We start from the raw sequence: 12767 nt of genomic DNA, 5'->3' as shown, positions 1-12767 counted from the left end.
GGCCCAAAAAAAAAAAAAAAAATGGGGAAAAAAAGTTAGACAGAGAGAGTGAGGGTAAAGAATGCTAGTAATTGACTAAATGATTTATGTAACTTGGCAGGTGTGACAGAATTCTATGGTATGGAAAAGGAGTGAGGCAACTCTCCTATTTCAGAAGTGAGAGTAAGTTTTCTGATCACAGGCCAGTCTCTGCGCAATTTTTAGCACAGATTGAGCTGCTGGAATCTACAAACCCAAGGGTTATTGCCCTCAGCAAATTTCTTCCCTCCATACCGCCTCCCAAACAGATGGTAAACTCTCATTAGCAAACATTTTAGTTCTTTACTGTACCCTAGAGAACTGGTCTAACAACAGATATATATAATCATTATCAAACTGATCTGGATAGAACCAAATTTGGTTTTCAGATAAGAACTTCAGGAGGTTTGTACTTTTGATCTTGAAAACATAACCTTGATGATGCAGGTGAAGGGCGAAACTAATGAAGAAGCAAAATCTACCTTGGCAGCATTGATGGTAAAGGATAGGGAAGAATCGTCACCATGGGTGCGAAATTCATATAGAACAAACATATAGAACAATTTCAAGGGAAAGAAAGATACTGGGAGCTCAGCTCTTACGACCAAGCTGGGTATGTAGGGAGATGAAGAAGTGACTTGAATTATCTTGGTCTCCTTCAAGTTCACTTCAATTTTTTTAAAAGAAAAATTCTACACCGTCTATCTGGGTTTAATTGAATTTGTGAATATATGTAGACAAAATAGAAAGTTACGCAAAATGTTTTGACATACTTAGAAATTAGAATGGTGAGGTGAGTATCCTACTATATTTGCTCTGAAATTTACCTGCTGATTTTGCATATCTAAAATTCTACAGTACAGAACATTTTACGTTTCTTGGAAAATTTCAATGGGCCTCATTTACCTGAGGAATGTTGTCCAAGGCCTCCGTATTGTCTTGGAAACATTGAGGGCAGATACAACTTTTCAGCAATTCCTCGCTGAGACGACCATATGACATTTCCAGTCCAGAAGTCTGCTTATTGATGGTCAAAGAAACATAATCACCCGGAAGTGTCCAAAGTTGGTAAAAGATTATTAATAGATATAGTAAGATTTAAATACATTCTATATTTCTCAGCAATTGACTTTGACTACAAAGCATTGCTTCTGTTGAATCAGAAAAGGAAACTTAATGATATAATGATAAAGTACAATAACAGCAAATCTTTTGTAAACTTACTATTGCTAACCTTTCTGCTTCTATTTTTTTGGACACCAGGTAAAGCAGTAGTATACAGGAAGTATTTAAAAAATTAATATTAGTGAAGAAATCTTAGCACTTAGAATGTTAATAGGGCATTTTTCATACATTAAAATAATCTGTTATGTCAAAAGTGATAATTTATTTGAAAAGGATATTTAGTCAAATCTTCCAATTCTTTTGTTCCTTTCACCATCATCACCATCACAGCCTTCCTTTTCTCCAGATTTATCAACGTTTGCCGATTCTGCAGACACAATATTATCATTTAAGAATACAGTTCCACTGAAAGAGAGAGAGGGACAAGATGAATTTGAATTAATGCAGGATCTATGGAAAACTGTTGAAAGTACCATTTCCCCTATTGAGATGAAGATATGGATCCTACTAGAACTTGATTTACAGCTTCCATTTTTCTTTTCTTGATTTTGATTGATCGCGATTTGTTAACAGCGAGATTTAAAGCTTAATACACAGGCAAGAAAAAGAGTTTCTCAACTTTGACCAACATTTCAACTGCAGAAAGTAGGTAGGTTTCTCCCTAATATTTGGAAGAATTGTTTTTCACCTGACTTTGAATCTGTTCTGCTGATAGGAATTCTTCTTCTTCGTTGGCTAATTGAATCATTACTTTGATAAGCCTTTCCTCAATAGATTGGGAAGAAGTTGTGGTATTATCTCCCTCCAGTTCATGGGATCCTTCTGCAAGGAGACCAAGCCATTCAATTTTGCATAAACAGAAGCCTAGTATTTGAAATACATGCGAGGTAGAGAGTAATTTGAAGCAAAGAAAGAACATGGAGCAAGAAGTTGTTCACGACGTCAGTTCAGGTATCCTGTTTAACGATTGACACAATATGTAACTGAATGTAAAAAATGCGAAGAAGTTAAAATGATCATAAGGCTGGAACGGGACTCACCTGTAGCATTTCCAACAGACTTAATAGCATTTTTTCTGGACAGTTGATCTTGAAATTTCCTGTGTTTCATTTAGAAAAGTACAAAGGAACATAGCATTCCAAAATTATTAACTGGGCACATATTGCACATTTAAGGACAAATTGTGCTAATATTCACATATGAATCTAGAGTAAGAGAAAAAAATCTGTATCAATTGCACAAAGAAACTTGTCATGCTAATGCTTCAATATAGGAGGGGAAAGTTTACCAGTTGATATTTATTTAGCCCATTGTGATAAAGTGTACTGAAAAGCAGAAAATAGTAATTGACTCGACATATATTGTTCTTACTCCAATACTCCTTGAAATATGAATTTGTAAATATTAATTTCAATATACAAAATAACATGGCCTTTCCAGCCGTCCAATATTAGATAATAGAAGCAACTTTAAAAATAAAAACAGAAAACTAAACTGAGAACAGTTTCCAAACGGGTCCAAGGTCATGTTCAACATGATAAGTGAAGATAGTAAAGGAAAAGGGAAGCATATGTGCATGCATTCACAGTGCAAGTGGCTTGCATTAAAATAGAAGACGGACCTGATTTTTTTATTAAGGTCTAAAAGGTGATTGATAAACTGGTCCCTGCATGGCCAATAAGATCTCATCACTTCCATAGTAATCTAAGCCATTGAATTGCACTTCACTAAGAATTTTATTCTATTTAAATAGAATGTAAAGTACAAAAGATAGACGATTATCAACCTCGTGGCTCCTCCTACAACCTTTTATGGTCCAGCGGCAGGATTCCACATCCCAGTATGTTTTGAAGAGAATCAAGAGAGTGTGAGAAAACAATACAAGACAGATGCAATTTAATAAATAAGTTACTCAACTCAGTACCTTCAGAGAGTCTAACTCAGATCCAACAGATGCAATTTCACCTTGCAGCACGGAGATTCTTGCCTGGAGTGGATAAATTAAATTTAAGAAGCAAAAGAACAATTAACGGTGATGCACTTATAAAAGTGAAATGTAAGAGAAATAGAAATAGAACTTCGAGAGTCTGAATTGCAGTCTCATTCAGAGACAATTCGACTTCACAGCCTTTAAGCTCTTGTTCAGTGGTTTCTTTGACGCGCTTGACATTTTCGAGCTCCACATTGGCCACTTCCAGCTCAGATCGCAGTTCTTCCGTTCTCTTCTTCAAAACAACAACGCTTTGCTCTGCATTGATAAAAATACGAATAAGATTCCTTAAAACTTCTTCACGAAACGAAAGAATTAAGGAATTGCATCGTTAAGTTCGTCAAATTTCATAATAAATTCTAGTACAATCGCGAATACTTTAATCAGACGATTACTTTTAGGAAACAAGTCTGATCGAACAGAGTAATCATTGCTAGCATTTCGATTACAACATTTTTCAGAGATTCAACAGTGTTCAAGCATATATACCTCCTCATCAACCTAGATTCTGGTAGAATCGCCAATACTCAACCAGAGACTTGCCTTTCCGAAACAAGTTTGATCAAATACAGTAAAAATTTCTAGCATTATGATTCTAACATTTGTTCTTACATAGAAATACCTCCTTATCATCATAAATTCCTCTACAATCACGAATATTCAACTACAAATCTGATCGGAATACAGTATTAAACGCTAGCATTTTGAAAAGAACATTTTCTAAGGATTTAACATCGTTCTTTCATAGAAATACCTCCTTGCGATTTTTCGGCCGCGTATTCGTTAATTAGGGAGAGAAAAAGCTTTTGATTTTCGCTTAGCGCCATGAAGTTTGAGCCCTTGAGTTGCTCTCTAATCATTTGAGAATCTCGAGAAACACAAAAAAAATGGAGAAACCAAATGGAACCGATATATTATAAAGGAAGAGTAAACCGTGTCTAAATAATATCTTCTAAATAAAAATGATTAAGAAAAAAAAAACTTGATTTTAATATTAAAATACTATTTTGTTATTTACCGTAGCTCCATCTTTACTCTTTTAGTTTAAAATATTGCTGAATTTTTAAAAGTATTAAACAAATTCTTACCTTTTCAATTTTATATTCGATAAATTCGAGAATTTTAGAAATGCAGAACCTAACTTATAAGTTAACCACGTAATAAAATAAATAAAAACTAGACCTTTAAACAAAATTTTCTTGTTTTTTTCTTTCTTCGTATATTTCTAAATTATATATATATATATATATACACACATATATATATATATAAATACACACATATATAAACATATATACGGGTTAAATGTGACAACCAAAACCCTGAACTTTCTATTTCCTCGAATTAGACTAAAACAAAAAATAATAATAATGTAAAACTCTTCGTAAATATTTTAACAATTGAGCTTCGAGAAACATAAGTTTAACTGATACACAAATTAGCGATAAAAAACTCGAGAGAAGAGATTTTCTTCGAACTACTTTTAAAATTGAAAACTTGAAATTTGAAAGACAAAAAGGGGGGAATTTGGTGATAGAAATCTAAGCTTTAAACCAAGTTATCAAACACATCCAAACAGATAAACAAGCGAAACTGGTTTCATCATAGAGAACTCTGTTGCGTTGTTTCGCCCAAAAGACACACTCTTCACTGCCATAGGGATTTCTGCATTTTTTGTCCTCGTTGATTGAACAGTATAACTTCAATTCTGTTCAAAGAATAAGCAATAGAAATCAAGAAACCCCACCTTTTCAAATGTCTAATTACGCCACGCTCGACGTTACCTGAAACGTTAACACAAGCAAACTAGCTTTGAGCTTATAGTCTAATCGTTACTCTCTCGACGTTCTATATTTGATGAATTCATATGTGCCAATTAACTATTAAAGTTCAAAAGAAAAACAAATTATTGGCAGTTCGGCAAGAAAGTTTGAAACTTAGAAGCTAACAAATATCATGGATTTGTCTAAACAACGAGAAGGAAAAAAAAAACTATTCATCGAATGTGATGAAGTTCACCATTTAATCCTCAAATTCGCCACCATGTTCCAAGAGATAGTTGGCAGCCAATTCCTCGTTTCGGTCACAAGCTAAAAATGCCTCAATGACTTGATCCCTATCGAACCCCAATGCTTCGAGCTGAAATGCGTGTAAGTGAGGAGATGGTAAGCAGACCGATTGTTGCTCAATACTTGGAAGTATTATACAAGGGCAGATAACTTACTCGTTCAATTGCTTGCTGCTCAGCTGGTGTGACATTGATAGCATGAGGCATGTCTTGCTCAGGCTGATCAAACAGATCCCTGGAAGAAAATGAAAATTTGGATGTCTTCTAAATTTCAATTGACAAACAAAAAGATCATTGGCCACAAATGGACGAGAAAACTTGCCCTTCGAAGCCTTCAAGAGGCTCATTTATTAACTGGAGAAACTCTGCTTGATGATCCTGGATTAATCTCAAAAGCTGAGGATTCTGCTTCCCAAGTTCCTGAAGCATTGCCTGAAACAGAAGCCGAGTTAACAGTTTTAAATATAGCCAAAAGGATGCATAAATTTGAAATCAACGAGAAAGGAAAAAGAATAGCACAGACCTGTAATATTTGTGGATTTGCTTGCACCATAGACCGCAATGCTTGAAACTATAATAGTGTGGATGGTAACAATACATATCAAATTTATCAGCATTAATACAAGAAAAGATGCCTAAACAGATCATATCAGAGTAAATATTTAAATATATTTTTTAAAACTTTGCCATTCAATTGTTTGGAAGGCTATGCTCGAGTCTGACCGAGCATCTTTTCAATTAACAAGACACTTCAAAGCAAAAGCAAAAGCCAAAGCTCAGTAGCTTGGCAGCAAAGATTAATGATATGTTCTGACCTAAACTATTCTTCATAATGACCAGTAAGAAAGTCATCAGAAGGCCGTAGGCATTTCCAAACAATAGTCCTACATAAACAAGAAAAGCGAGAAAAATTAAAGCATACCTGTGGGTTGTTTCGAAGGAACTCAAGGGATCCAAGGCTACCTCCACCACCAGCAGCGGCAGCGGCAGCAGCAAGGGACTCCTAAAATACTAGCTCTCAGTGAGAATTTAAAAGGAATAAAAAGGACAAAATTTCGACCAAGTACAAACTTTTACCTGTGGGAACATATTCAAGGGAGATGAATTGGGACCTCCAGAAGTAGGAGCAGTCACACCACCTGTTTCTATAGGTTGGCTAGACGGAGGACGGGCCACAGGGGCTGCAATTTCTGCAGCTTCTGGAATACCCTGAATATAAAGCCAAGTTCAGTAACATTTTAAAAAAAAAAAAGAATAAGAAAAACAACTGAAAATACTATTGGCAAATTGGTAAAAACATACGGAGTACAAATAATCTACTGCCCGCTCAGGATTATTATAGGCTGCTCGAAGCGCACGAGTAACTGTTTCTCTATCCCAGTTACCACCACCCATATCCATTATTTCTTGAATAGTCTGCTCAAGATTGTTTCCAGAAACTAAATTTGAAGCAGCTTGTCCGTATGTATCAACTTGAGTACTGCAGCATAACAAAATATTCGATACTTCATGCTATTTAAGTTTGAACAGTTGTCCTAATCACATTAAGGAACTTCAAAAGTCAACGCAAAAACTTCGCAACAGATACATAATGATATAAATAATAAGCAAAAACCAAGATCATACTTTGCAGTTGGCACATCTGAAGTAGCAACATTCCTCGAGGCTCTGAAAAAGCAATCACAGAGAAACATCTATAATTATCAAGCTGATAAGCTGCTAAGGGGTAAGAGAGACAATAAGTTGAGTTGGCATAATCAATAGACTCACGCTGGTTGTGCGGGAGCTTCAGGAATCAAAGTAGAATTTGGTGTTGGAGTAGTTGTAGGTACATTGGTAGTCGTCTGTCAAGTACACAGATAGACACCAGTTCAGAGGCAAATATGAACTAATTACATAACCCCCAAATAAAAATAATAAAGAAAGACATTAAACCTGAGTAGACGATGACCCAGTTGAACCAGGTGCTTTACTCTGTATAAAGGAAATCAGTGAGGGGAACAATTGAAAAACATATGAATTCAGGAATCTCAGGAAAAGGGATGACAAGGATTTATTACTAGGTCTGAAGTTTAACCAAATCTCTTCAAAGATCCATGGATAAATGCAACCACTATTTAGGTGGATAATGGAGAGAATAACAATATAATCTCCTGTGACATTCATTACTTATGATAGCTCTGATGGATTTCATTTAACTACATTTAAAACCTTTAAATGACATACTTGGGAGTTTGAGAATGTAAAGTTGTAAATTTGATAGAACTGCCGCTCCTCCTTTTATAGGACAAATAAAGATATGATCTGAAACCAAATAGGTAGTGAACATCAAACAGAAAAATAAAGGTTCACACTATTTCCCACAAGCAAATCTAGGCTTCAGTTCCCGAAGAACTACAGCTTTGGAATACCAGACACTGGTTACAAAAGAATGAGTGATTCTGTGTTTCCCTGTCACTTCTGCACATAATTCAGCAATGAGAAGAAATAGAGAACCAAGGAGAACGCCACTGCAGCTTGTCATGAGTGTCTAGACAGGTGTGAATTAATTCCAAGATAAAAAAAAACTTACCTTCTTGGGGTATATGCCTTTCCATATGGATGTGTAGAGGTCGGATCGTTTCACGCCTCACAGGTAAAGAGATAGAGAGAGATTTAGTAGAAAAACTCCAATTTTCTCTAAATTCCAGCACCAACTATCAAGCGAAGCAGTAAGATTGGTTGTTTCAAGAGCATGTGAAAGGCAAACCTAAGCTTCAATGTCAACCTCCGGTAAACTTTTTCTAGGACAGAACTTCCAAGAAGCTCAATGATGAGGGCCATGTTCTGTGTTGGGGAAGGAAGAAGACGAATGGGCTCACTGGAGCAGGAAGACAAATCGAAAAGAGAGGCAATTGAGAGGGAAGCAGGGTTAGGAAGTGGAAAAGAATGGAGCAAATCGTTGAGGTGAAATAAAGCAGAGGCATCAACTTTGGGTCTATAGAGAGATGACCAAGCGTCGAACGGCGAATGGTGTCAGTGAGAATGTGGGTTATTTTATTATTAATGGTCATCACATTTTTGGCCAAAAATGTGATGCTGTGGATGGGGCGGGGAAATTGGCTGGGTTGGGTCAACTTGGTTTGGTTCAATCCCAACCATAAAGAATTCTTTTATGGGAGGAAGAGAAAACGAAGTCAAGGGGGGAAGGTCAAATATGATAAGGAAAAGTGCCAGACGAAGGTACAGGGGATTAATAAAGGTTGTGCAGCTCTAGGTATGGATCTGATGAAGCTGGGATGGGGACTAGTGCATGGAAAGGTTTGGGTCTACGAAGGGGCAAGAATAAAGGGACTCGTGTGGATCCAATGGCCAGAAGGGTTTTAATGGAAATGGGGTGGATAGATGAAATCTCTGGTGAGGTCAGTGGGATTTTTTCATGGATTCCAACAATTTCTTCGATGAAAGGGTCAACATTAAAAACAAAAAGAAAACAAAACAAAACAAAAAATCTATTTGGACTGTCACTGAGGCAGTGGATGATGCGAGATTTAGAATGGTTGGAATAAAACCATGGGGGTCTTCCTTAATCTACAAGCATACCTCCATCATGTCCATTCTTGTGAGTGTTCTTTGTTGTTTCAACACACTCATCACTAAGGTCTCTGATTTGTCTGAAGGCTTTACAAGACAATATTTCAATTGGGATGGACTATATTCTCCCGACTCCATTGTTCAAATTTCACCATAAATGCACCAACGCTAAAATTCAGCCTTGTTCCTTGTTATCAACAGCTAAAATTGCTTTGTTGGGTTGTAGAGGACTTAATGGACCCAAAACATGTGAGTTTCAGTTGCATTGCTCTTAGGATTTCATACTAATCATCATGGAGGTGTTTTAGGATTGATAATATGCCTTTGTCAAGGTAGAAGGCAGCAAGTTCCAATGAGGTTGGTGGTGGGTGGGGGGGGTGTTTGCTGTGGAGCTGTCTTGGAGAGTAAGAGTAACGGATTTTTGGGGAATGAAAGCCTTCAATACTTCCTTAAAAGTGGACTTGGGAAATAAAGATGGAGTTTTCTGGTGGTTGAGACCTTTAAGAAGAGAAAGGAAGTTTTTCCAACAATCTTGTTTTCATCCACAGGTATGATGAGCTTATTTAAACAATCGTTTACTCCAAGCTTGGCAATCCTAACAAAGTGGCCTTCTCTGTTTGATATCTTTTCATACCAAAGCATGTATTCAAGGTATCCAGTAAAGCTGAGAAGCTTGTTGTCAGCAAAGGGCGGAGAGGTTTTCTTCAAGGTGAACATGAGGGACCGATTGCTTGAGGTCTATATAATGCACAAACCCTATGCTTTATCAACGGAGAGTTTTTTTTCCCATGGAAAAAGTGACAGAGTGTGGGAAAGGCCGGCCAACCATGGTGGGAGGGAAGGTTGGAGCTCCAGTGAGCTAGGTGGTTGGCAGCCAAGTGTACAAAGGATAGGGGAGGGGTTTGTACAGAGAAAAAGTAGGAGGTCATACCCTTTGGTGTTGAATTGAAATTAATATAAATTTGCATGTTAAAAGATGTTGGACATCAACAATCATTAGACCACTATAGCAACAAGACGTATACTAATAGCAAACTACGAAGAGTTTAATCACTAATTCTCATGATAGAAAAGAAGATTATCATGTAGCAGTCCACCATAGTCATTTAATATGAAGCAAGATAATAATCAGAAAGGAAGCTTAATTGTTTCGGAAAGGATGTCCAAGTTGGCTACAACACAACATACCTTACTAAGCATGACAACCAGAAAACCATCTTCAGTAACCTTGTTCTCTGACAGCGTTGTTTCATCTTTTAGAACCTTCCCATTGTGGATTAACAGTTGCTGACCACAAGGATAACTATCTGTTCCTTGTGCATCTTCAATGTTCTTCTTTACACCCAAAACCTAGTTAGGTGGAAAAAATGTAGAATATTCAATAAAAATAAAAATACTTCCTATGCTAGAGATATTTTAACTAAAATCACCAGCTCGATTCACAAATCACCAACATATGTTCATCTATTCAATGGACAATATACTTCTCCTAAGAACATAATATGACATAAAATAATGTTGTAGGTACAATTAATGGTACACAAATATTAGTTCAATAAATAAAGCTAATAAAGGGCTGGGACACTAGGAGTTGAAGTCATAAAAACAGGCATAAAATAATGTCGTAGATGTGATCACTAGCACAATTCTAAGCACTAAGCAGACAAAACTGATGGGAGAGAGAAGGGAAGCCCTTAGAGACGCATTATACACAATCAGCCCCACATCTCATGACCTTAACCTCCCACAGGAAGTATAATTCTATCACTGACTTCTGCTATTTCATAAAAGTAGCAAAAACTGCATCCCACAAGAGAATTTAGACAAGCCCTTTGAGGAGGGGGAATAAGTTAAATGAAAAGTGAACCAAGATGGGAGCAACCCAACGTAGCTCAAAAATGTTCCACAATATATCTTACGAGTTCCAGCCAAGGCGATTGTGAACAAACAAGTGTTGAATGTCATTCTCTTTCCTTTAGTGGAGAATGTACTTCAGAAGGGTAGAAGACCTTTTTTTAAGTAAGAAACTGAGCTTCCATTGAGAAAAATGAAAGAATGTACAAGGGCATACCAGAAACAAGCACACGCTAGTTACAAGAAGATTAGGTGACATGAGATAGTACCTCTTTTAAGTTTTATCATTAGTATTAATCATTCTAAAAGCCAGCATCCAAACAAAACCCTGAATATCCGCAGGAACCTTCAATCTTGAAATCAACTTAATATAAATGCGAATTAGAAGGACAGTGCAAAGAAACAGAACAAAAAATTTACTAACAATCCAACCAAATAGCAGTTGTCCTGTTTGTTAAGTGATAATTTCCTAAGATAGTTTTCATACATGCCCAGTCCTTATTTTCCTCATGTCTCAAATGCCATGTAAAGGACAAGTTCCAAATAAAAGAGTCCCAAACAAAAACCTCCGAAGTGGAGAGAAGATATGTGAGGGGTGGGGGCACACAAATTGAAAAAAGACACAGCAGGAAGAATACCAACAATTGTCTTCCCAAGATTGCAGTCCATCGCCTACTTATATCAGATGTAGAATAGGTAAATAGATCATTTACATGAAAAATAAAATAAAAAGAAGAAACAAGAGACGCTCATTTAGTTTATTTCTCTCTAAATGATTTATTTAATCCTTCATGACACCATCACTGTTCTAAAAGGCTCAAAGTCGATATCAACACTTTTTCTCACAAAGAGATAAGACACAAACCTCAATCTGAATAAAAACCATACAAATGTAAATCACGTACTATTAAATATAATGATTATATAAAGTAGGAAGACAAATAAACAATTTAGTTGCTCCAAGCCACGGAAAAAAGCAAATAGAGCATGACATGAAAACTAAAGCTGAATTATAATTTCAAATGAAACATTGTGGCATACTCGGAAGAAATTGAACTTCGAAATTCAAAATGGGTTTCAGAAGGCATCTCAATCAAAAAAATCCTAACTAGGAATGCAATTAACGAATAAATAGACAAAATAAACATAAAAACAACAATTTGTAAGGGAACCGATATACAAAAAAAACTGAAATACCACCGATTCAAATAGGTGGAATGATGAACCCTAAATAAAACTTCAAAATTTCAATTAAAAGAATCGCCAAGGAAAATAAAACGTCAGAGACCCTTTTGCCCCAGGTACATTATCCACCAAACTCCATATATACACTAGCAGAAATTCAATACTCTTTATCTGAAACCGATAAATTTTCATTTGCTGTACAACCAAACATAGCGCGAGAAATCAAATGGCGAGAAGAAAAAGAAAAACTCACGGTGTCTGTAGGCTGAACCTCAATTTGGAAGTGACTCCCTTTCAGGGTCTTAACCGTAAGCTTCATCCCGACAAAGTAGAAGAGAGTGAGCGAATGGGAAGGATTCAATAGAAGAGGAGGAAAAGGAGAAATTCAAGAGAAAACCCTAGATTGGCAATATAGAGAATCAAAGGTTCAATTGCAGGAAGAAGGTGGGTAAATGGACTTTACACTCCCCAGTCACCAAGCGAGGGTCAGGGGCACGTGAGCATAGCGTAAAGGTGGGATAAAATAGTACGTCCAAAAATTAATTATTTCCTGTTTTTTTTTTTTACGAAAAAATAAATAATAATTCATAAAAAAAAATTTGATATGTTTCCGAATTATTTTGGATGTTGTATCATTTTAGTATATAAATAAAAATTTATTTTAATTATAATTAAAAATTAGGTGAAAAGATATATAGAGTAAGATTTAAATGGTTGAGATTTTATTCTATATTTAAATTGCTAATTAATGGATTCATTTCTTAGTGATAGCAGAACAATTTATAATTTATTAATTTATTAAATGTCGATTACATCTTTATTCAAATTATTTTAATTATTTGATAATTAAAATTTTAATTACGTTATAAAATTATGAATATAATGTGGTATTCTTCGTAATTTAAAAAAAACATAACACATCAGATATTTATAAGAGCGAATCAAGCGTTATCT

At 35.8% G+C, this 12767-nt stretch overlaps 3 protein-coding genes across 9 annotated transcripts in view; 1 reads left to right on the top strand and 2 right to left on the bottom strand.

The window, feature by feature from the left end:
• LOC111441593 (type IV inositol polyphosphate 5-phosphatase 6-like) overlaps positions 1–1234 on the top strand; it is a 5666-nt gene extending 4432 nt beyond the window's left edge. Inside the window, exons 6-7 of the mRNA XM_023078637.1 lie at positions 101–290; positions 466–1234. Of these exons, the coding sequence (XP_022934405.1) occupies positions 101–290; positions 466–576 (301 nt within the window). The 3' untranslated portion in view covers positions 577–1234. The remainder of the gene's footprint in view (positions 1–100; positions 291–465) is intronic.
• LOC111441601 (myosin-4-like) lies at positions 885–4000 on the bottom strand. 6 transcript variants are annotated; one of them, XM_023078647.1, is made up of 9 exons: positions 3888–4000; positions 3222–3391; positions 3068–3130; positions 2930–2949; positions 2765–2809; positions 2184–2242; positions 1832–1965; positions 1422–1510; positions 885–1039 (listed from the first exon to the last, which is right to left on the bottom strand). In XM_023078647.1, the coding sequence occupies exons 1-9, from the start codon at positions 3991–3993 to the stop codon at positions 907–909; spliced, it is 819 nt and encodes a 272-aa protein (XP_022934415.1). In that variant the 5' UTR covers positions 3994–4000; the 3' UTR covers positions 885–906. The 6 variants fall into 6 exon arrangements, with proteins under 6 accessions (XP_022934415.1, XP_022934418.1, XP_022934416.1 ...); XM_023078650.1 differs by having other exon boundaries at positions 955–1039; positions 1837–1965; XM_023078648.1 differs by having other exon boundaries at positions 960–1035.
• Positions 4001–4652: 652 nt separating this feature from the next.
• LOC111441956 (ubiquitin receptor RAD23b-like) lies at positions 4653–12283 on the bottom strand. Of its 2 annotated transcripts, XM_023079162.1 has the most exons (14): positions 12067–12283; positions 9963–10124; positions 7137–7175; positions 6972–7045; positions 6828–6869; positions 6504–6681; positions 6279–6410; positions 6124–6204; positions 5725–5772; positions 5524–5633; positions 5358–5436; positions 5153–5272; positions 4881–4917; positions 4653–4798 (listed from the first exon to the last, which is right to left on the bottom strand). In XM_023079162.1, the coding sequence occupies exons 1-12, from the start codon at positions 12130–12132 to the stop codon at positions 5156–5158; spliced, it is 1128 nt and encodes a 375-aa protein (XP_022934930.1). In that variant the 5' UTR covers positions 12133–12283; the 3' UTR covers positions 4653–4798; positions 4881–4917; positions 5153–5155. The 2 variants fall into 2 exon arrangements, with proteins under 2 accessions (XP_022934930.1, XP_022934931.1); XM_023079163.1 differs by lacking the exon at positions 12067–12283 and adding an exon at positions 11826–11903 and having other exon boundaries at positions 4653–4917.
• Between the last annotated feature and the right edge of the window lie 484 nt (positions 12284–12767).

Source organism: Cucurbita moschata, unplaced genomic scaffold, assembly GCF_002738365.1.
Source record: "Cucurbita moschata cultivar Rifu unplaced genomic scaffold, Cmos_1.0 Cmo_Scf00004, whole genome shotgun sequence".
NCBI classification, from domain to species: Eukaryota; Viridiplantae; Streptophyta; class Magnoliopsida; order Cucurbitales; family Cucurbitaceae; genus Cucurbita; species Cucurbita moschata.
This window is presented reverse-complemented; position numbering and strand designations above follow the sequence as displayed.

Excerpts from the sequence above, each read along its gene's own strand:
- LOC111441601 (XM_023078647.1), bottom strand. The coding sequence starts at position 3,993 with ATGATTAGAGAGCAACTCAAGGGCTCAAACTTCATGGCGCTAAGCGAA. Across the intron at positions 3,392-3,887 it reads GGCCGAAAAATCGCAAGGAG|AGCAAAGCGTTGTTGTTTTG; the intron begins GTATTTCTATGA and ends TTATCAATGCAG. Across the intron at positions 1,966-2,183 it reads GTCTGTTGGAAATGCTACAG|AAGGATCCCATGAACTGGAG; the intron begins GTGAGTCCCGTT and ends GTCTCCTTGCAG.
- LOC111441956 (XM_023079162.1), bottom strand. The coding sequence starts at position 12,132 with ATGAAGCTTACGGTTAAGACCCTGAAAGGGAGTCACTTCCAAATTGAG. Across the intron at positions 7,046-7,136 it reads CTGGGTCATCGTCTACTCAG|ACGACTACCAATGTACCTAC; the intron begins GTTTAATGTCTT and ends TGTACTTGACAG. Across the intron at positions 5,437-5,523 it reads CCTCTTGAAGGCTTCGAAGG|GGATCTGTTTGATCAGCCTG; the intron begins GCAAGTTTTCTC and ends ATTTTCTTCCAG.